Here is a 17936-nt window from a genome sequence, read left to right as displayed (position 1 = left end):
ATGAGCTTGAAACCTATGTAATAGGGTTTTCTGATACGCTGAATCTGACGGTGTGATTTTCATTAAAATTCTTTCACTTGTAGGGGATGTTTCTCCCTTCTTTAAAAAATCAGGTAAATTTTCTCAGGCTCGTAGCCTCTGATGAGTAATACTAAACTTAATAAAATTTATATATTTAGAATCAGCATTATAAGCCCATTCTTTTGATACATTTATTGACATCAAAACTCCGTTTTTAAAAGTTTCGGTTACTATTGAGCCGTATCGCTTGTTTTTTTCATTGTTTTGTTTATTACGTATATTTTATTACGTATATGAGGGGGTTCTCCCCTTAGTCAATACCACGCTCTTTACGTTAAAAGTTAAATTTTTTTTAATTCACAAAACCCTGAATCACAAAGGTCGTTTAATTAGAATAGATAGCTCTTTTGAAAGCATTAAGCGTAAAGAGCGAGGTATTGACTTGGGGGAAACCCCCGCCCCCATATACATGATAATCTCTCCTCGTTTTGAGTTCTAAAGTTGCTTCTTACGTTCAGTTGAAAAAACTTGTTTTTTTTTAAATTTAATTTCTGATAAATTTTTAAATAATGCTTCGAAATCCGCTATCCCCTTCATAGAAATGTCCCTTATCCCAAGGAAACATCCTCCACGGAAAGATTCTCGCGAGTAACACCCACCTCCGTCCCGCCCACCAGAAAAAAAATCGTCCTGAAAATGGCTGTATACTTCCCAATAACCAATACAATATGTAAGCAATGGGCAAAGTTCATAACTTGCAGCCTTGCTCCTGGGAACTGTGGGGGATTAAGTCATCCTAAAAGACATATTTAATAGATTTTCGACTATGCTGAACAAAATGGCCATCTCAAAATTTTAATTGGGTGACTTTGAGAAAAAAATGAGCGTGGGAGGGGGCCTAGTTGCCCTCCATTTTTTCGGTCACTTAAAAAGGGCACTAGAGCTTTTAATTTCCGTTCCAATGAGCCCTCCTACGATATTCTAGGACCTCTGGGTCAATACGATTACCCCTGGGGAAAAAAAAACAAAAAACAATAAACATGCATCCGTGATCTTTCTTCTGGCAAAAAATGGAAAATTCCACATTTTTGTAGATAGGAGGTTGAAACCTCTACAGTAGGGTTCTCTGATACGCTGAATATGATGGTGTGATTTTCATTAAGGTTCTATAACTTTTAGGGGGTCTTTCCCTCTTTTTTCGAAAATCAGCTAAATTTTCTCAGGCGCGTAACTTTTGATGGGTAAGATTAAACTTGAAGAAACTTATATATTTGAAATCAAAACTAAAATTTGATTCCTTTGATGTATCTATTGGTATCAAAATTCCGTTTTTTAAAGTTTCGGTTACCATTGAGCCGGGTCGCTCCTTACTTACAGTTCGTTACCACGAACTGTTTGACAACATCTGGAGATCATTTTCTTGAAGGGAAAACCCCCATTTTTTAAAGAAAAATTCTTTAAAAAAAACTCTCTTGAGGGACACATTCTTACAAGTTTGAGGAATTGACAATTCTTACATTTAATCGATTGTGGACAAGGAAAACCAAACGGTTGCACCTGAAAATCTTTTGTTGGCGAATCCGCAATTGTCTATTGTATTACTTCATGCTACAAAGGCAACGTAACTCTAGTTTGTATTTTGCTATGCAGAATCTGCATAAAACTTTCAGTGACTGTACGGTTTACTCCAAATTCTACCATTTTCTCCAACTAGAATTGTATCTTTTTCAAAACTGAGCAAAATCAAAACATTTAAATAATCTTTCAAGATTGTTTGAAACTTGGTTCTTATCAACACTTTTTCTTCTTTTGTTGTATTATCTTCTGCTTTTTTTTTTACTTAGACTTCCTTTTGGTGCTATAATTTATATGCCTAACAAAATCTCAATCTATGTCAATCCTAACTGGCTAATAAATTATGAACTTAAGGTATACAAGAGAATATAAACCATTTTTTCTTGGAATGGATGATTTATTACATGTTATTATTTGCAGGTTTTCTTTAAGTCCTAAGTTGATATTCGTTGTCTTTTTTTGTAGCTAACCTCTTAGAAAACCTAGACCGCTGTCGAACTCAATTGTAAAACTAAAACTGAACAATTAATCCACTCTGTTATTAGTTTGCCAAAAAATATCATCCTTGTATCTTGCCCAAAAATCAGATCTCAAGAAAAACAAATACAAAGCTATTGTCTCAATATATCAAGAAAGAAAATGGTTACTGTTGGACTGAAAGGGACATCCATGACAATACCAGTGTTTTGGCTATAGAATCAAGTACTGTATAGACTTATGGCCGAAATAAAATTACCTTATTTTGTTCCCCTCCACCCAATAAAAATTCGCTACTTATCCCGCTTCTATTTTTTCATTTTGTGTTTGGTTTTGTATACTTTTTTCATTACTTTTTTTTATTGTTTTTAAGTTATAGTTTTTTTTTTATCGTAAACTCGAATGTGGCTCTTTTAAAGCTTGCGATGGGCCTTTCTCCTTCAAGATATCGATATATTTTTTTTCAATTCACAATTAATATTTAATTTATCTGCCTTATTATGTTTTACCATTTTGGAATCTCTTGCCTATTATATTATTAGAATTGAATGCTTCTGCCATGGTGTTTAACTATTTCTATTTTAGCTGAATTCCTTTAGTTCGTTAATAATTTATGTTCAAAATATTTTATTTTCTAGTTTTCATTAGCTTCTTATGTACGATCTACCATCAAGGAGTTACCATAGTCTCATGATTTGCTTCTTGTCCCATGCATTGGTAAGAATTTATTTTTACTCAATAATTCTTTTCAACCTTATTTCTTCTTTTTTTGTACCTTTCTTCTTTTTTTTGTGCATTTCTTCTTTTTTTTTGCTGACGACTTTGAATTACTTTTTGTGGTGCTTATTTTAGTCCTTTTAATCAATATTCTGTTTTCATAACCGTACGCTATGTTCTAAATTTTCACCCTTATTATATTCATGTTTCATAACCATAGGCTATGCTCTAAGTTTTCACCCTTATTATACAGGCATAAGTAAGGCGTGATAAACCTCAAAATCAGGAATGTCATGTGGAAACTGTAGCAAAAGTACAAGAAAATTAATTGAATCGATCTTATTTTGGGAGGAGTTACAGGTCCGAAGTCTTTACCCCCTTCATAGATGCTTGATCTTTGGCATATGCTCGAGCACAAGTGACAAGGTTCTGCCTCTTGGAAAGAGCCAGATTAGGTCCCTGGGCAAGAAATTGCTCATGGGTCCTCTAATAACACTGCATAAAACTGTTTGTCATGATGATTGTACATGTGTTTTTCCCGTGAGACGCGGGCTTTTGTGTATGTTCCTCTCTCTGTCCAAGGCTTTATTTTAACCCGAATAATTTTTATAACTATGATATGTTCCAAATTATTTTTCAAATAAAAATACAAACTTTATTCATCCACCATCTAGATCCAAGCAATTGAAAAGTAAGCTACAATTTATTTCAGTAAACCTGCCCTAAATTGTACTTTTTTATCCATTAGAACTGAAGTTGGAAACAAATAAAATAAGAAAAAATTAAGTCGAATAATATTCAAGGAAGTTAGAACTGTAGCGAACTTTCGTATTTTGAAATACTAGAAGCAAATTTATTCTCCTACACACCAGACCGACTTAGAACCCCTCTTCCCTACAAAAGAGAGTTCTCTCTTTGCTTCTGCTTACCTTATAAATGGGCCTGTAAAAATCCTCATATAAATCCCGTTCTTTGGATATATATGATGTGTTTTACTACTACTACTACTACTACTACTACGAACAATTCACCGCAGCACCAAGCCGCCTGAGGCCAAAAAATTTAAAAGAATTTTTTCAATTAAAATATAATTTAAAATATAATTTGTACTTTATTGAAAAAATTCTTTTAAATGTTTTATTTTTGTAACTTTAAGAAATCAAAAATTAATTAAGATGTTAAGGAATAAATATCAGCGTAGGCATATTAGACTGACAATGAACATTTTTTTCAGTAAATTCATTTGAACTTTTTTCAGTAAAGTACGAATTATATTCTGGCTGTTGGGGAGCATAGGGGTTTAGAACCCTACTCATATTAATTTCTGCTCGTTTTAAGTTTGACTCTGTTATTTAGTTTAATTTCTGTTTGTTTTGGGTTTCATTTTGTTAATTGATACTGATTTATGGTAGTTGTATGCTTAGTAGATTATTTGATTCTATTTTTGTTCATTTTTGGTTTAATCAAGTTCTTTACTTTTTTTTAAAAACTTATTTTGTAGAAAAAGTTTTTTTAAAATTAATTTCTGTTGGTTTTATATTGACCAAGTCTTTTTCAGGGAGAAAGACAAAGCCTCTTCTGTTATTAAATTTTGGATTTTATGTGTTTGGGGAAATGGTTGGTTTCATAGGGGGGTTAGATGCCTTCCAATTACTTTCTACTATTAAAAATTGCACTAGCCCTTTCAGTTTCCAATCGAATGAGCCCTTTTTGCACTTTCCACTGACAACCCTTTCTATAAAAAAACCTTAAATGCCCACAGGGCATAACTTACAACCCTAGCCCTTAGAGCTGTGGGAGAGGGGTTGTCATCCTCAAAGACCTCATTTCCAGAACTTTCATCTACGTTGAACAAAATGGCTATCTCGAAATTTTGATTGGATTTTTTTGGGGAAATGGTGGGCATGAGAGTGGGGTTAGTTTTCCTCCAATCACTTTCGACTTTTAAAAATGGCAATAGCCCTTTCAGTTTCCAATTGAATGAGCCCTTTTTGAAGTGTTTACGACAACGCTATCAATAAAAATCTTTGTGCCCCTGGGGAAATGGTGTGCGTGAGTTGGAGGTATGTTGCCCTCCAATCTCTTTCGACTATTAAAAATGGCACTGGCCCTTTCAATTTCCAATCGAATGATCTTTTTGAAGTTTTTACGACAACACTTTGTATGAAAATCTTATTTGCACCCGGGGCATAATTTAAACCCCTTGCACTGGGGGTTTTAGGGGATTGTCACCCTCAAAGACCTAATTTCATAGACTTTAAACTACTTTGCAAAAAATGGCTATCTCAAAATTTTGATTGGATGTGTTTGGGGAAATGGTGGGCGTGCGAGGGGGGGGGGGTAGTTGCCCTCCAATCACTTTTGACTATAAAAAAGGGCACTAGCCCTTTCAATTTCCAATCGAATGAGCCCTTTTTGAAGTTTCTACATCAACCCTTTCTATAAAAACATTATTTGCCTCCAGAGAATAACTTACAACAGGGCTCGGGGGGGGGGGGGATTTGTCATCCTCAAAGCCATAATTTCGAGAAATTTTAATTACGTTGAAAAAAAATGGCTTGTCTCCAAATTTTGGTTGGACGTGTTTGTGGAAATGGTGGGCGTAAGAGGGGGGGCTATTGCCCTCCAATCAGTTTCTACTATTAAAAAGGGCACTAGCCCTTTCAATTTCAAATCAAGTGAGCCCTTTTTGAAGTTTCTACGGCAACCATTTGTATAAAAACCTTATATAATCCCAGGACATAAATTACAACCCTTGCCCTGAGGGTTGTGGGGGGGTCTATCATCCTCAAAGACCTAATTTGCAGATCTTTCAACTACATTGAATAAAATGGCTATCTCAAAATTTTGATTGGATGTGTTTGGGGAAATGATAGGCGTGAGAGGGGGGTTAGTTGCCCTCCAATCACTTTCGACTTTTAACAAGGGAACTGGCCTTTTCAATTTCCAATTGAATGAGCCCTTTTTGAAGTTTCTACGAAAATACTATCTATAAAAACCTTATATACTCCTAGGGCATAACTTAGAACCCTTGCTCTGAGAGGTATGGGGAGGTTGTCATCCCCAAACACATAATTTCCAGAACTTTCAACTACGTTGAATAAATTGATCATCTCGAAATTTTGATTAGATGTGTTTGAAGAAATGTGGGGCAAGAGAGGGGGGTTAGTTGGACTCCAATCACTTTCGACTATTAAAAAGGGCACTAGCCCTTTCAATTTCCAATCGAATGAGCCCTTTTTGAAGTTTCTACGCCAACACTTTATATAATATGCCCACAGAGCATAACTTACAACCCTTGCCTTGAGGACTTTGAGGGGTCATCATCCTCAAAGACCTAAATTCCAGAACTTTCAACTGTATTCAATAAAATGACTGTCTAAAAAATGATTGGATGTGTTAGGGGAAATGGTGGGCGTGAGAGGGGAACTAGTTACCGTCCAATCACTTTCGACTTAAAAAGGGCACTAGCCCTTTGAATTTCCAATCGAACAGGCCCTTTTTGAAGCTTCTACGACAATACTTTCTATAAAAACCTTATATGCCCCCCAGGGCATAACTTACAACCCTTGCCCTGAGGGCTGTGGGGGGTTGTCATCCTCACAGACATATTTTTTAGATCTTTCAACGACGTTGAATAAAATGGCTATCTCAAAATTTTGATTGGATGTGTTTGTGGAAATGGTGGGCGTGAGAGGGGGGTTAGTCGCCTTCCAATCACTTTTGGCCATTAAAAAGGGCATAAGCCCTTCCAATTTCCATTCGAATGAGCCCTTTTGGAAGTTTCTACAACAACTCCTTCAATACGAAGTGCCCTGGTCTAAAACAAAGAATGAAAGAAGCAAATAAATACTACATTGTCCCAACATCGTTCTTTACTTAGGCAGCGCTATTGCGCTGCCTATGATTAAAACCGTTAGTTACCTGATCTCATCATTTTGAATGATGTTTGCAAGGATGTTGGCTCATATGAGATTATCGGTCTGTCTTTCAACGAACCTAAAAAAGATTTTATCGTCTTTAATCGTAAAGGAAATGATTCTGCCCAAGAAGTAAAACTTTGTGACAAGATAATAAAATCTTCTTCATGTATAGTGCATCTTGGTCTACTTGTGGTCTGTAATGTTAAGTCGAGGCGTCTTTTGTTAATAGATGATTTTACTAGTAAAGAATGAAGAACTTACGGTATTATTGTATCTTCGAAAGCTTCATAAAGTCGATGGATTCGGGCTCAGCTATTTTTGTTGATGATTGCACCACCTGTGTTGGTGCTCTATCCTTTTTGGGTTTTCTTTTCTGATAAGAATAAGCGTGTGGTGCGTCCTTATTACTACTGTTTTGTAAATGGCTGTTGCGTGTGCCTCCTTGGAAGCGGAACCAGGCTCTTAGCAACCGATATAATATACCGGACTCGTACATTGTTGTTCAGAAAAGACTTAAGAACTTTTATATGAGTTCAATAGAAAATGATCTCTGTGATGCTTTGCAATGTTAGTGTCCATTTGTTTTTCTGCTTGTATATATTTGTGCGTTTCTTATTTGATGTGTTTTTATGTTATCTTTCCTTTTATTACTCCGCTAGTGACATTCTGCTTTATAGTGGGAAATAAAGTTCATTCATTCATTCATTCAATCAGTGAGTGCATTACATTCTTGATACTAAAAAAAGGAAAATTTAAGTCGAGTGATATTGTTGAAATAAATGAGTATTTCCTACACATGTTTACCTGCTACAACCTTATGATCTGACATAATGTCTATTTTTAGTAGCGTGGTAGATAATGTTAATTCTTGGTCTATTGAGGGACATAGAATTTCTATGACTATATATCAAAGGCAGTTGCTTTATTTATGGATTTTAGGTATTATCAGCTATTGGCCAACTATCCATCTGTCGTGATTTGTTCTGTGCTGGTGATTGCTGGAACCGGGATTGTAATTTCTTTCACGGCAAATGAATTCCCAGATTTTTCAGACCCACAGCTGGTGAGTCAAATTTCTAAAGTATCCCTTTGAGTTTTTACCTCTGATTTACTTTTTTTTTAAGAATAAGTTTTTTTATACAAAGATGTTAACTTTAGTTAATTAAAAAGTAAAAGGCATACTTTTCATGTTTTAGTCGTAGTAAGGTGTCAAAACAAAATTCCTAACAGCTAAATATGGCCGGGTAATGTTCTGCTTTTGGAACTAGTAGTACAGGAAAATGAGCTCCAAAAAGAGGTCGACCCGAAACAAATTGCAACAGAAATGATTTGTACACCATCTTGTTGAGAAAAAAAAACTGAACAACATATCCATTTTTGCATATTCTGAGTCGACGCAAAATAACCACTTTTTGGCTTTTAATGCAATTTTTTTCCGTTATTCGAATAAAAATCGCAATTTTCGTGGACATCGGTTTTTCTTGAACTGAAGTATGATTCTAACCCAAAATAACACGGCGAGACCGAAAACGAAGTCGGATTTAGCGTAAAAAGCACCACTTAGCGTAAGTACTGTATTTTTTCGACTTTTTTTGCCTAAAAAAATACAACTTTCGTTGTAGCCCGATTTTCTTGAATGAAAGTGTGGATCTGACATAGAATCACGAGCTGAGACCGAAAATAGAATCAAATAGATTGTTCACTGAACCAGAAAAAAAAATCGTAATCATTAATGAATGATCTACATTTTTTTTTTGAAAATAATTAGGGAATGTGAATTAGAAACCGAACTGGTTTTCAGTGGTCAGTATCGTAAATCACACTTAAAACACTTTTCGTATACTATTTAGAGTCAACCCATGGTGTCTAATCTTCACAGTCTATTAAATAGAATCAATCTTATAAAAAATACTAAATAGAGAATCAGATTCCGACTAGTTTCACAACTTCCTCATTTGGAATGGATTAACGACTAGGGTTCTAGGTTCTCTTCATCATTGTTGCTGTCGATTTTTGGGGAGTTGGAACACATTGTTCCCTTGCAGGTTCTGCATGCTGAAGTACAAACTAAGCCGTTTTTAAAGCAGCTACACCTCGCTGAACTACACTGTACACGACAGGAGCACTTCACGATCTTTAGGAGCATATGCGGGGCTGGTGGGAGGTCAGTTGTTAATGGGTACAAGAAGTCATCTTTATTCTTCCATCCCCATTCCTCGGCTTTCAGTTCCGGATCAGGCTCCCCGGTTCATACCTGAACTTGATAAAAAACTCTATAGCTATGAAACTTGGCTGCATCAGAAGTTGGTGGCAGATGTTCTGGGTGAACAAAAGAGTTTGCCGTTGTCACTTTTTTTTCAAAAACTGCTCTGCAGAGTGTTCAAGTTCCCTCCTTTCGACGAACCGTATATGATCAGCAGGGCGTCTTCACCAGCGGTCTTGATTTCCTCCTTCGAAGAGGACTTCTGCATGAACACTGCAGCTTATGTTCGGAAATCATTGTCTTCTATCAGCCTCTTTAGTGCAAGACCTTTTGCCACACCGTGGATTCGCGAAGTAGAGTCACAGCCTAACAGGGCGTGAGCAAAAAGGATCAGATGACAAGTATCTTGTCCCAGTTTCTCTTTCAGGGTGTGTATGTCCCGTATTCGGGGAGCTTTATTCGACTTTGGCTCAGGTGCGAAGAATAGTTTCTTGCTTGACAAGTCACAGTGGTAGCATAAGAGAACCAATAGATCGGTATCGTCCCCAACTACGGCAGTGTCGTGATACCGTGAAGAGGCAACAGCAGCTTCCACAATCGGGACATCTGTGTCACCTGATGCCTGGGAGATAGAGACACGATTTGCACGGAGATGATCAACCAAAGCGCAGATAAACCTGGCTTTGTTTTTCTTGCAAGATAAGGACTCTTCTTTTTTTCACCTTGAGCTGCATATCTGCTGTGAAGAAGATCTCACGGCCAAATGTACGACTCCTCTGCGAGTGAGCCATATCTTTTATGGAAGCCCCACCATCGTAGCCGTTGAAAACGATAGTGGCAGAAGGTTACTTTCCTGTCACGTAAGTTGCATAATGGTCTAGAATCTCCAGATATGTTTAATTTTTTGTCCATGGTATCCTGCGAAGCAGAGCTCCTCCGTCTAGGATATATCAAGTGCCTTCGGGGAGGGGAAATGAATGCTTCTCAAAGTTGCACGCCTGGGCTATGGCCTTCGCAAGTTCTGGTTTGTTCGCAGTCTGGAGCGTGCAAGAGCTGTCAAAAAGTGACGCTGGGTAGGAACACAGTTCGTGTTGAAAGTACTCAGTTTCCGTAAGATTGATCATTTTCGTGATCATGATAAACCTCTGAAAAAGAAGAGTCGGGTCTAGTCGTTTTCACTCTCCCCTTTGACATTGCGTTGTTGTCATATGGATTTCCAGTTTTTTTAGTCGAAACAAAAAGTCAGAGACCAGCTGTCCAGACATGGCGTCAATGACTTTTAGGGCAACATCTTTGGCAGAATCAACGTTGGCAGACGGATAGGTAGTAGGACCACTTGCTATGCTTCTTAACTGAACATCTCCCGCAAATGGTGAAGCCCTTTCCAGAAACTCGATAATAGTCTGCGTATCTTTGCAGTCTCTCAGTTGCATCGGCTCTGACATCTCCTTGTGCTGATCGCTTGTAACGTACAGAATTTGTGATATACGTTCCATCAGAAGGTTTACCGTAGAGCAGACTGGTCGCGACAAAACCCATAAGGACCACCGAGCCTCTGTCATGCCGCTGCCGTTTGTAAGGCCACTAGAGGTTTTAAGAGAGCGCATAAGCTCCTGTCCAATGACAAGATCTGTGGAGAGTCCAGCCCAGAATCTATTGGAACGTTTTACTACATGCATGCCACTCTGGAAAGCCTGGTAGACCGTAGGATGGATATCTTGTAGCTTGTCCATTCGCTGGAGGTAAAGATGGCGCAATTTCATATAGTGGTTGTGTCCTGCAACCGCCAGGTAAGGTAACATGTCTGAGCTAGGCTTCAAATGGAGCTCCCATGACCCAGTTCTTTCTCCTTTTACAAAGTTTCGTAGAATCACAAACATGTCCAAATACTGGAACCAAAGCTTTGATATTCGACACTGGAGCAGTCCTTTTCTCTTGCTGCTGATGAATTCCTGTATTTTTCTAAGGAAGGATTGCCTTCTGCAACCTCAGCAACTACTTCCTTATTCTTCAGTTTCTCGTATAGATTTCTGAGTTCCACAATTTCTGCGGATTGTAGTCTTGGCTCATCAACACTAGCTTGGTTGTCGGCAAAAACCTCAGAAAGCAAAATAACGTGTAGTGCAGCGTCAATAAGTAAATATCCACGTACTGCTTTAGCGATCACTTTTCCGCTGAGAAGGTGGGGAACTGTGTTGGGCGCATACACGTGTTCAAGAGCCTCTCTGAGTCCTGACCCATCCATGAGATAACCCACTACCCTTAGAAAACTCATCATGATATGGAATCCGCCAAGTTTCAGGACGACTTGTGAAAGTGAACGGACGTGTAAAGCCGCTTCGATCATTTTAATTTATTTCCACAACAAGGGGTAGTCATAGTTTAAGACGGTAGTACATCAATGTCGCAGGGCCTTGTCTACAATAAAAAGCCCAGTGGCGTAAATACAGGTGTCGTCACTAGCTGGGTGATCGATCACTGGGAAAAAAACAATAGACGATTTCCCTGGGTGATTCCCCACCATAAGTGCTTGCTGTGTGCCATTCCAACCCGGTCTTGGAGTTTTCAGGTACCAGGAGGAATGCCAGAGGATTTCAAGGGTAGAGTTAACAACTGGTTGGAAATCTCTCAGACGTTCATATCTGATTCGCGATAGTATGGAATCGTCTGATTTATGGTGCACAATGCGTATCTTTTGAGCATTTTTTATGTCATCGGCAGTGGGGTTAATCCTAGGAATGCGTATTCTAGCAGAAGTTGATGCTGGTGTCACAGAGGCAATGATACCCATACCTCGGAAAGTATTGTTGCCATCGAGAGTGCAGATATCATGATCCACGTTGTCGGCAACGTGGTGAATAAACCCGCCAGGGAGAATTTCATCCAGATCTTCAACTGCGCTGATGGCTGAACATCTTTCGAATCGCCGAACTTCATAGTACGACGAACAGAATCCCATTGCGTTCAGAGTATCGATGAGATATCACGACGCAAAGTGATGATGCATCTGTACACCCAGACCTATTTGCAGAGGTGCAATTACAGCTTGTGGTCTAGCTGCTTGTATGATCGCATGACCAATACTAGCAATCTTGAGGTCTACGGTCTTCCCAACAAATATTTCCCGAAGAAAAAGTCTGAGGCTGTCAGGTACAAAGTTCACAGCTTCTGAAGTGGTTGACAGTTTTTCTAAAACGTCGTAGTCGTCATTGTTTGTCTGTAGGCCTTTTATGTCGTTTTTCAACAGTTTTGCTGCAGCGCAAAGCAACTGTGCTTTTTCCTTCTCGGGATCTGCAGATCTTGCTTCCACATGATACTGATTTAAGATTGATGACCCGGTATCCGGGAAAGTAACTACATTCGACTTTCCGTCGACAGTCGAGATGAGAATTCTAGTACCGAAGTGCTCGAGAATCTTTCATATAAACATTGCTGTAAGGTTCAACATCCACTTCAAGAGCGTCACGCATCTTTTGAACTACATCACTGACTGTTGTCTGTTCTTCGTCATTCCTTTCAAGAAACTGTATCGCTTTTATGAAAGCATCCGTTTTTACCTCGTCCTCTGGTCTGCCTGACCTTCTCTTTTTCTCAGGCTCACAGTTCATGTTCTCGTATTTGAATGGAATCCCTCGGCTTGTCCAAAAGTTATTGCTGCAAAACTGATGGTACACGGCATCAGCGGCATGAAGGTCTGGGACGGTGCATATCCTTCGGAAAACACTGACTGCCCAGTCATCATTTCTCAGTTCGCATGTTTCTTTAATTGTTTTGTCAAAGTCTATGGTCCGAACGCAGAAAACATCTGAGCCTTTCCGGTGTGAAGCTGAGAGGTCAACATGGCTGCCACAAAACAAGCAACACTCGTTAAACCTGAACTGTGAAGTACTCGACCGCAACTTGCACTTGGCAGTGAAAATTTTAGCTAGCCACTCATCCTTTCGCCTTTGAGTGTCATTGTCAATGTTACCCCTGTGTATAATTTTTTCTGCATAACTCATGGACCTTTTGTACGGCAGTGACCACAACGCTATCCCTTCGCATCTGACTAGATTGTTTAATTCCGGCAGCTCCTTTCTGTGTAATAATCATGTAATTTGAGTCGCCTTCGACATTTCTTTTGCAGATTCTGCAGTGCTCCAACTGAGTAGACATCTCGCTATGAAAAAAATAGAGTTCAATAGAGTACTGTACCCAGGACTGCCACAGGTTCAAGTGGTAAAAAATAGGGACTTAGGGACCTCTTTTCAGTCGAAAAAGGTACCTCTCTAGGGACCATTCCGGACGCAAAATGGACCCCAAAACTCAGTTTTCAGAAAGCTTTTGAAAGAAAAAGCAGTGACACAACAGCAAATGACACTTGACAAAGAAAAAAAAATGGAAATGATCATTTGCAGACATCTCTCCATGATCAGAGGCCAAGGGATATTTAAGAAACAGACCACCTGAGAATCATCATGTCATGGGAGGAGCTTTTATCTTCTTTTATCGGTTTCAATAGTAGCATCTACCTTTTTTTGTTCAGTACGCATCGACAGAGTCCCATCTATCATGGCCTGCGCTAGTTGTATCTCGACCATGTCCTTCCTTTCAATGCCTTTTTTCAGCCGGTTATGAGCTTCCTTCAGCAACTCGTCTGCGGCATATTCCTTGGAGCCAAACGATTCTTTTTTTTTCTTTGAGAGATTTTTCGAGAGTTTCTATTGTTTGTCTTTTCAAAAAGGTTTCAGCGAGCTGCTGCTCTCTCAGCCGTTCTCTTGCTTCCAAATCCTGCCGCTCTTTCTCAGTTTTTTTTCTTTCAAGGTTTTTTCCTACTGTAGGTACAAATCATAGCTTTATCTAGCGGATTTGACTAGTTTTATTAAGTCTTCGGTGACAGCAACATTTTGCGCACGTCCTCCAAATCTACCCCGCCTATCTATCACAAACAGTGTTGCATTCAAAGTTCGCTCATTCATCAAAGCTCTTTCTTCGCTGAGAACTCGCCCAGACAGTGTGAAGCCCAGCTCAATACTAGCAGATCCATGTGAAATGGTCAAAGCATTTTTTATGACTTCTGACAAGTTTGGATATTTTCCTCCCTGGATCACGTTGTTCAACGTGTCGTCGATCCTTCCTAGCTCCGGTGGAAGTCCGGATAACTGGACTAGCTTAAACTCATCAACTAGCATGTCTTTTTGTGCCGCGATGGGTAGCTTCCTGGCAACATATAATAATCTCTGAGCAGAAACTTGCTTTGAAACTTCATCAGGATGCAGAAAAGTTAACGCTTTCAACAATTGCAAAAATCTCTGCCAAGTGCTTGCTTAAGGACATATAACTCCAGGCCGCAGAATAATACTTCTGAAAACGCTGCATGAACGTGGGTTTTGGTAGCTTGTCTACTGACTCGAGGCAGTCAACAATCTCGTCACTCACAACTGTCTGTAGCAGTGGTACAAAGTTCTTTTCATCTTCGAATGGCTGAAACGTTAGTTCATCCCTAAGTTCTTCGATCGCTTCGGGTTTTAAAACTCGTCCAGCCAATGTCAAGAGATTCAGCTCCGTATAGAGTTCATGCACTAGGGGCTCTTCCCGTTCAAACTTTTCGGTGAAACGTGTGAAGAGGTTCGAACTATCAACAACAAACTGACACTCTGCTTTCATGGTCGGTTGTCTGATCAGCCAGATGATCTCCTTGTATGTATTTGATTTCATAAGACTAGGGTTTTTCTTTGGAATACAGACAACGAAATACTCAAAGAGAGCTAGCATCTGTTCCCTTAGCCTCAAAGCAGCAGGTCCTATTGTTAACCATCTGTTGGGTAAGTGTTTCAAAAAGCAAGACTTAGGAACGCCAGTTTTCTCTTGAATCTTCCCGTAGTCTTCTTGTCTAGCCGACCAGCCACTAAAAAAGTAGTACACTTTGATGATCAGATCGGAACAATTCTCGCCGATTTCTTGCAAACCCTTCCGAAAAGCGTTGTGTACCAAATGGATCTTGCAGGTACCAATATCCAGGAGACCTCCGCTACCTGTCAATTCACGTTTTTCACTGTCAATCAGTCGGAAAAGTTTTTTGTTCACGTTCGGACCGTCACAACTTAACGCTAGTAGTTTAGAGATGGATAAACCACTCTCATCGATCGTTCTGACTATTTCTGACTTCAAGCCTTCAGCTGAGACACGTCCAATAAATACAGTTTTCAGATGTCTTTCTACCAGTCGTGTCATGTTTTCGGACCAGAATGGAATTATCATTGTAAGCTCATCCTTACTTTCTGAGTTAGTGATTTTGTTAAGCTCGATAACATAATAACTGTTGCCAACTTTATCAAGGGTCATCTTCCGGAAATAGGGTACAAGAGCTTCGGTTAAAAAATTAGTAAACTTAGTTTGCGCGAAGGAGAAGTTTTTGACCTCCGTATTTGTGAACATTTTTCCAAAGACATCTGCCAGTCCGTCTGCAAGTTTTTCAGAATAGTTAGAATCAATCAAATATTGTACTCACTCAATAACATTTTAGCCGAGGGGTGAACGAAAAAAGAAAAATATAGGGAAGGGGGGTTCCCAACAGGAAGGATACGGAGCTTTAAACCAAAGCAAGAAAAGGGACTTTAGGGATCTTTATCAATTTAAGGGACCAATAGGGACCTTCACTTGATTTTAGGGACTTTGTGGCAGCCCTGTGTACCTAATCCGTCAATCGTTTGGTCCCTCACAGCTCTGAAGAATACCACATGCTCATAATACAAGTTAACCTGTCGTGATGATGAGGTCACCTGTTGGTACAAGGTGTATTTCAGGGGACGATTGTCTTCTCAATAGATGTCGCTGTAAAACAAAAAAACAAAACAAAAAACGTAAACTGACATGAAACATCAAAGAATTTGACGCAAAGCAGTAAAGTACAATAATTTATCCTTTAAACTTTTAAAGTATTCAGTTCCGAACCACCATTATAAAAACCGACTTCTTACCTGCGCTAGTCATTCATCAGAACACTAGCAGATTCACCGGAAAGTATTACTCCACTGTTAGATGGCGGAATTTTCAAAAAAATTAGTTCTCGGGGTAGATGGCGAATTTAAATAAAGGTTATCACTGTCACTGACCGGAACTAGTTTTCTACTCGACTTTCTGGCATTACTTGAGGTCATCGTCTAATTGATTTCTCAGTCAAATCTTGGGAATAAACTTTGAAATCTTTAAAACACTGAGTGATGAATGTGACGATTTTCATTTTTATTGCATTACGTAGCCTTCGAAGTGTCTTATACTAGTGCCTAGTTCAGGTATTTTTATGAACAACCGATCATTTGTTGAATAACAGGTGCCGATTGATTATATTTACAAAAATTACCGCAACGCATATTGATGATAGTGAAACTTTTTTGTTTTGCACCAGACACCCAATCTGACTTCAATTTCTGTCTCAGCTTGTCATTCTGCATCAGAATCATGCTTCATTTCAAGAAAAACGGTCGGATACTAAAATTATATCTTTTTCGGAAAATGTAAAAAAAATCGCATTAAAAGCCAAAAAACGGTTATTTTGCGTCGACTCGGAATATGCAAAAATGGATATGTTGTTCAGTTTTTTTTCTCTACAAGATGGTGTAAGAATCATTTCTGTTGCAATTTGTTTCGGGTCAAACCTCCATTTGCCTGTACTATAGGAGTAAATCCGAGAAAGATACAATTATTATTTTAAAGTTAAATGATAATTCGATTATGATAAGTTGTGTAGCAAAACGTACTAGTTCTTCTAGGTTATTTCTTCTTTCATTTCGTTATCATAGCAAACACTATGATCTCCAAGAAATTGTCAACCTTGGCTTCATGCAGGCACTTCTAAGAGACAGGGATTTGCCCCAAACTCTGAATAATCGTGATTATTACAAATTCTCAGATAGACTCCTATAATTCATGTATAATTTGCCTGTTTTGGCAAACCCCTCCCCACATGCATTCTCTTCCTGAAAAATTCTCTGCTTATGGTCCCGACGAAGTTCATATTTGCTGTCTTAGCTGTGACAAAATTATGGCTTCATCAGCGAATGAAAATAAACGTACATTGATCAAAACTTTTGCCATATGAAGACACTAAAAACAACAAAAATAAACAAAATAAAGGACCAAGGATGTATATTCATAGGACATCATATAATGTATAGGGTATTTGATGAGTATTCATGAAATATTACTTATCATATAGTTGAGATAGCAGTGGTTGGCATCAGATAGCAAAATATTGAAAGACTGATAAAAATTCCTGTATACCATGTACGCCATGTACAACGAGTTAGAATAAACGAAGGCCACGGTTCACCGCATCAAGTGCCTTCATAAAATCATGAAAAATCCGTTTTCCAATCTATGACTCAAATCATATAATAATGGCTGCTAAATTACTTTGTTGACTGTCACTAAGTAGATTATGATTTGTTATGAATTCATTTTCTAACCCTAAAAATTTTTCTACTAGCCCATACCATCACTGATGTAGTGTGAACTATCACATCATCAATATCACCACCTTTAAAAACTGGCGTCTCGTGCGACTTCAAAATTATTTTCGAAGAATTCCATAGCTGTATAGAGCAATTTTTTGAGAAGTTTTATGTTTTGTGATCAAACCTTCAGATTCGTAAGCTCAATCCTGGTTAGTAGACCTAAAAGAGAGCTACACATAAAAATGTTTAACTAAATAACATTCAAGACTTGGGTTGTTAGCCTTTTGCTTGATTTATTCTGCTGCTGCCAAACCCATCGAATAACTATAGTTATTGAATTAATTAATTATTCTTTGAATACCAGTAATTGTTCCGCCATCATTGCCAGTTAGTTCGTCAGGCAATGTCATTGTTGGAATATCAGTACTAATACAACTTATTCCTTAGTTTGGCAGGATTTTCCATCGTCTTTTCAAATGTCTTTATGGAATATATCTATTCAGGGCTGTACTCAGGATTTGTTTTGGGGATGGGGGTAATCAAATTAATGAAGAAGAAGTTTAACTAACGTGGACTTCGTATAAC

The 17936-nt window shown here is 38.5% G+C and overlaps 1 protein-coding gene across 2 annotated transcripts in view; it reads left to right on the top strand.

Moving 5' to 3' along the window:
* disp (RND transporter family member dispatched) overlaps positions 1-17936 on the top strand; it is a 110356-nt gene that overhangs the window by 18919 nt on the left and 73501 nt on the right. For both annotated transcript variants that reach the window (XM_089096697.1, XM_089096698.1), the window contains exons 2-3: positions 2712-2790; positions 7653-7776. In XM_089096697.1, the coding sequence (XP_088952823.1) occupies positions 2783-2790; positions 7653-7776 (132 nt within the window). In that variant the 5' untranslated portion in view covers positions 2712-2782. The remainder of the gene's footprint in view (positions 1-2711; positions 2791-7652; positions 7777-17936) is intronic.

Source organism: Artemia sp. Qi Xiang Cuo, chromosome 11 (assembly GCF_049724085.1).
Source record: "Artemia sp. Qi Xiang Cuo chromosome 11, ASM4972408v1, whole genome shotgun sequence".
NCBI lineage: Eukaryota > Metazoa > Arthropoda > Branchiopoda > Anostraca > Artemiidae > Artemia > Artemia sp. Qi Xiang Cuo.
Note: the sequence above shows the minus strand (reverse complement) of the source record. Positions and strands in the feature narration are given on the sequence as shown.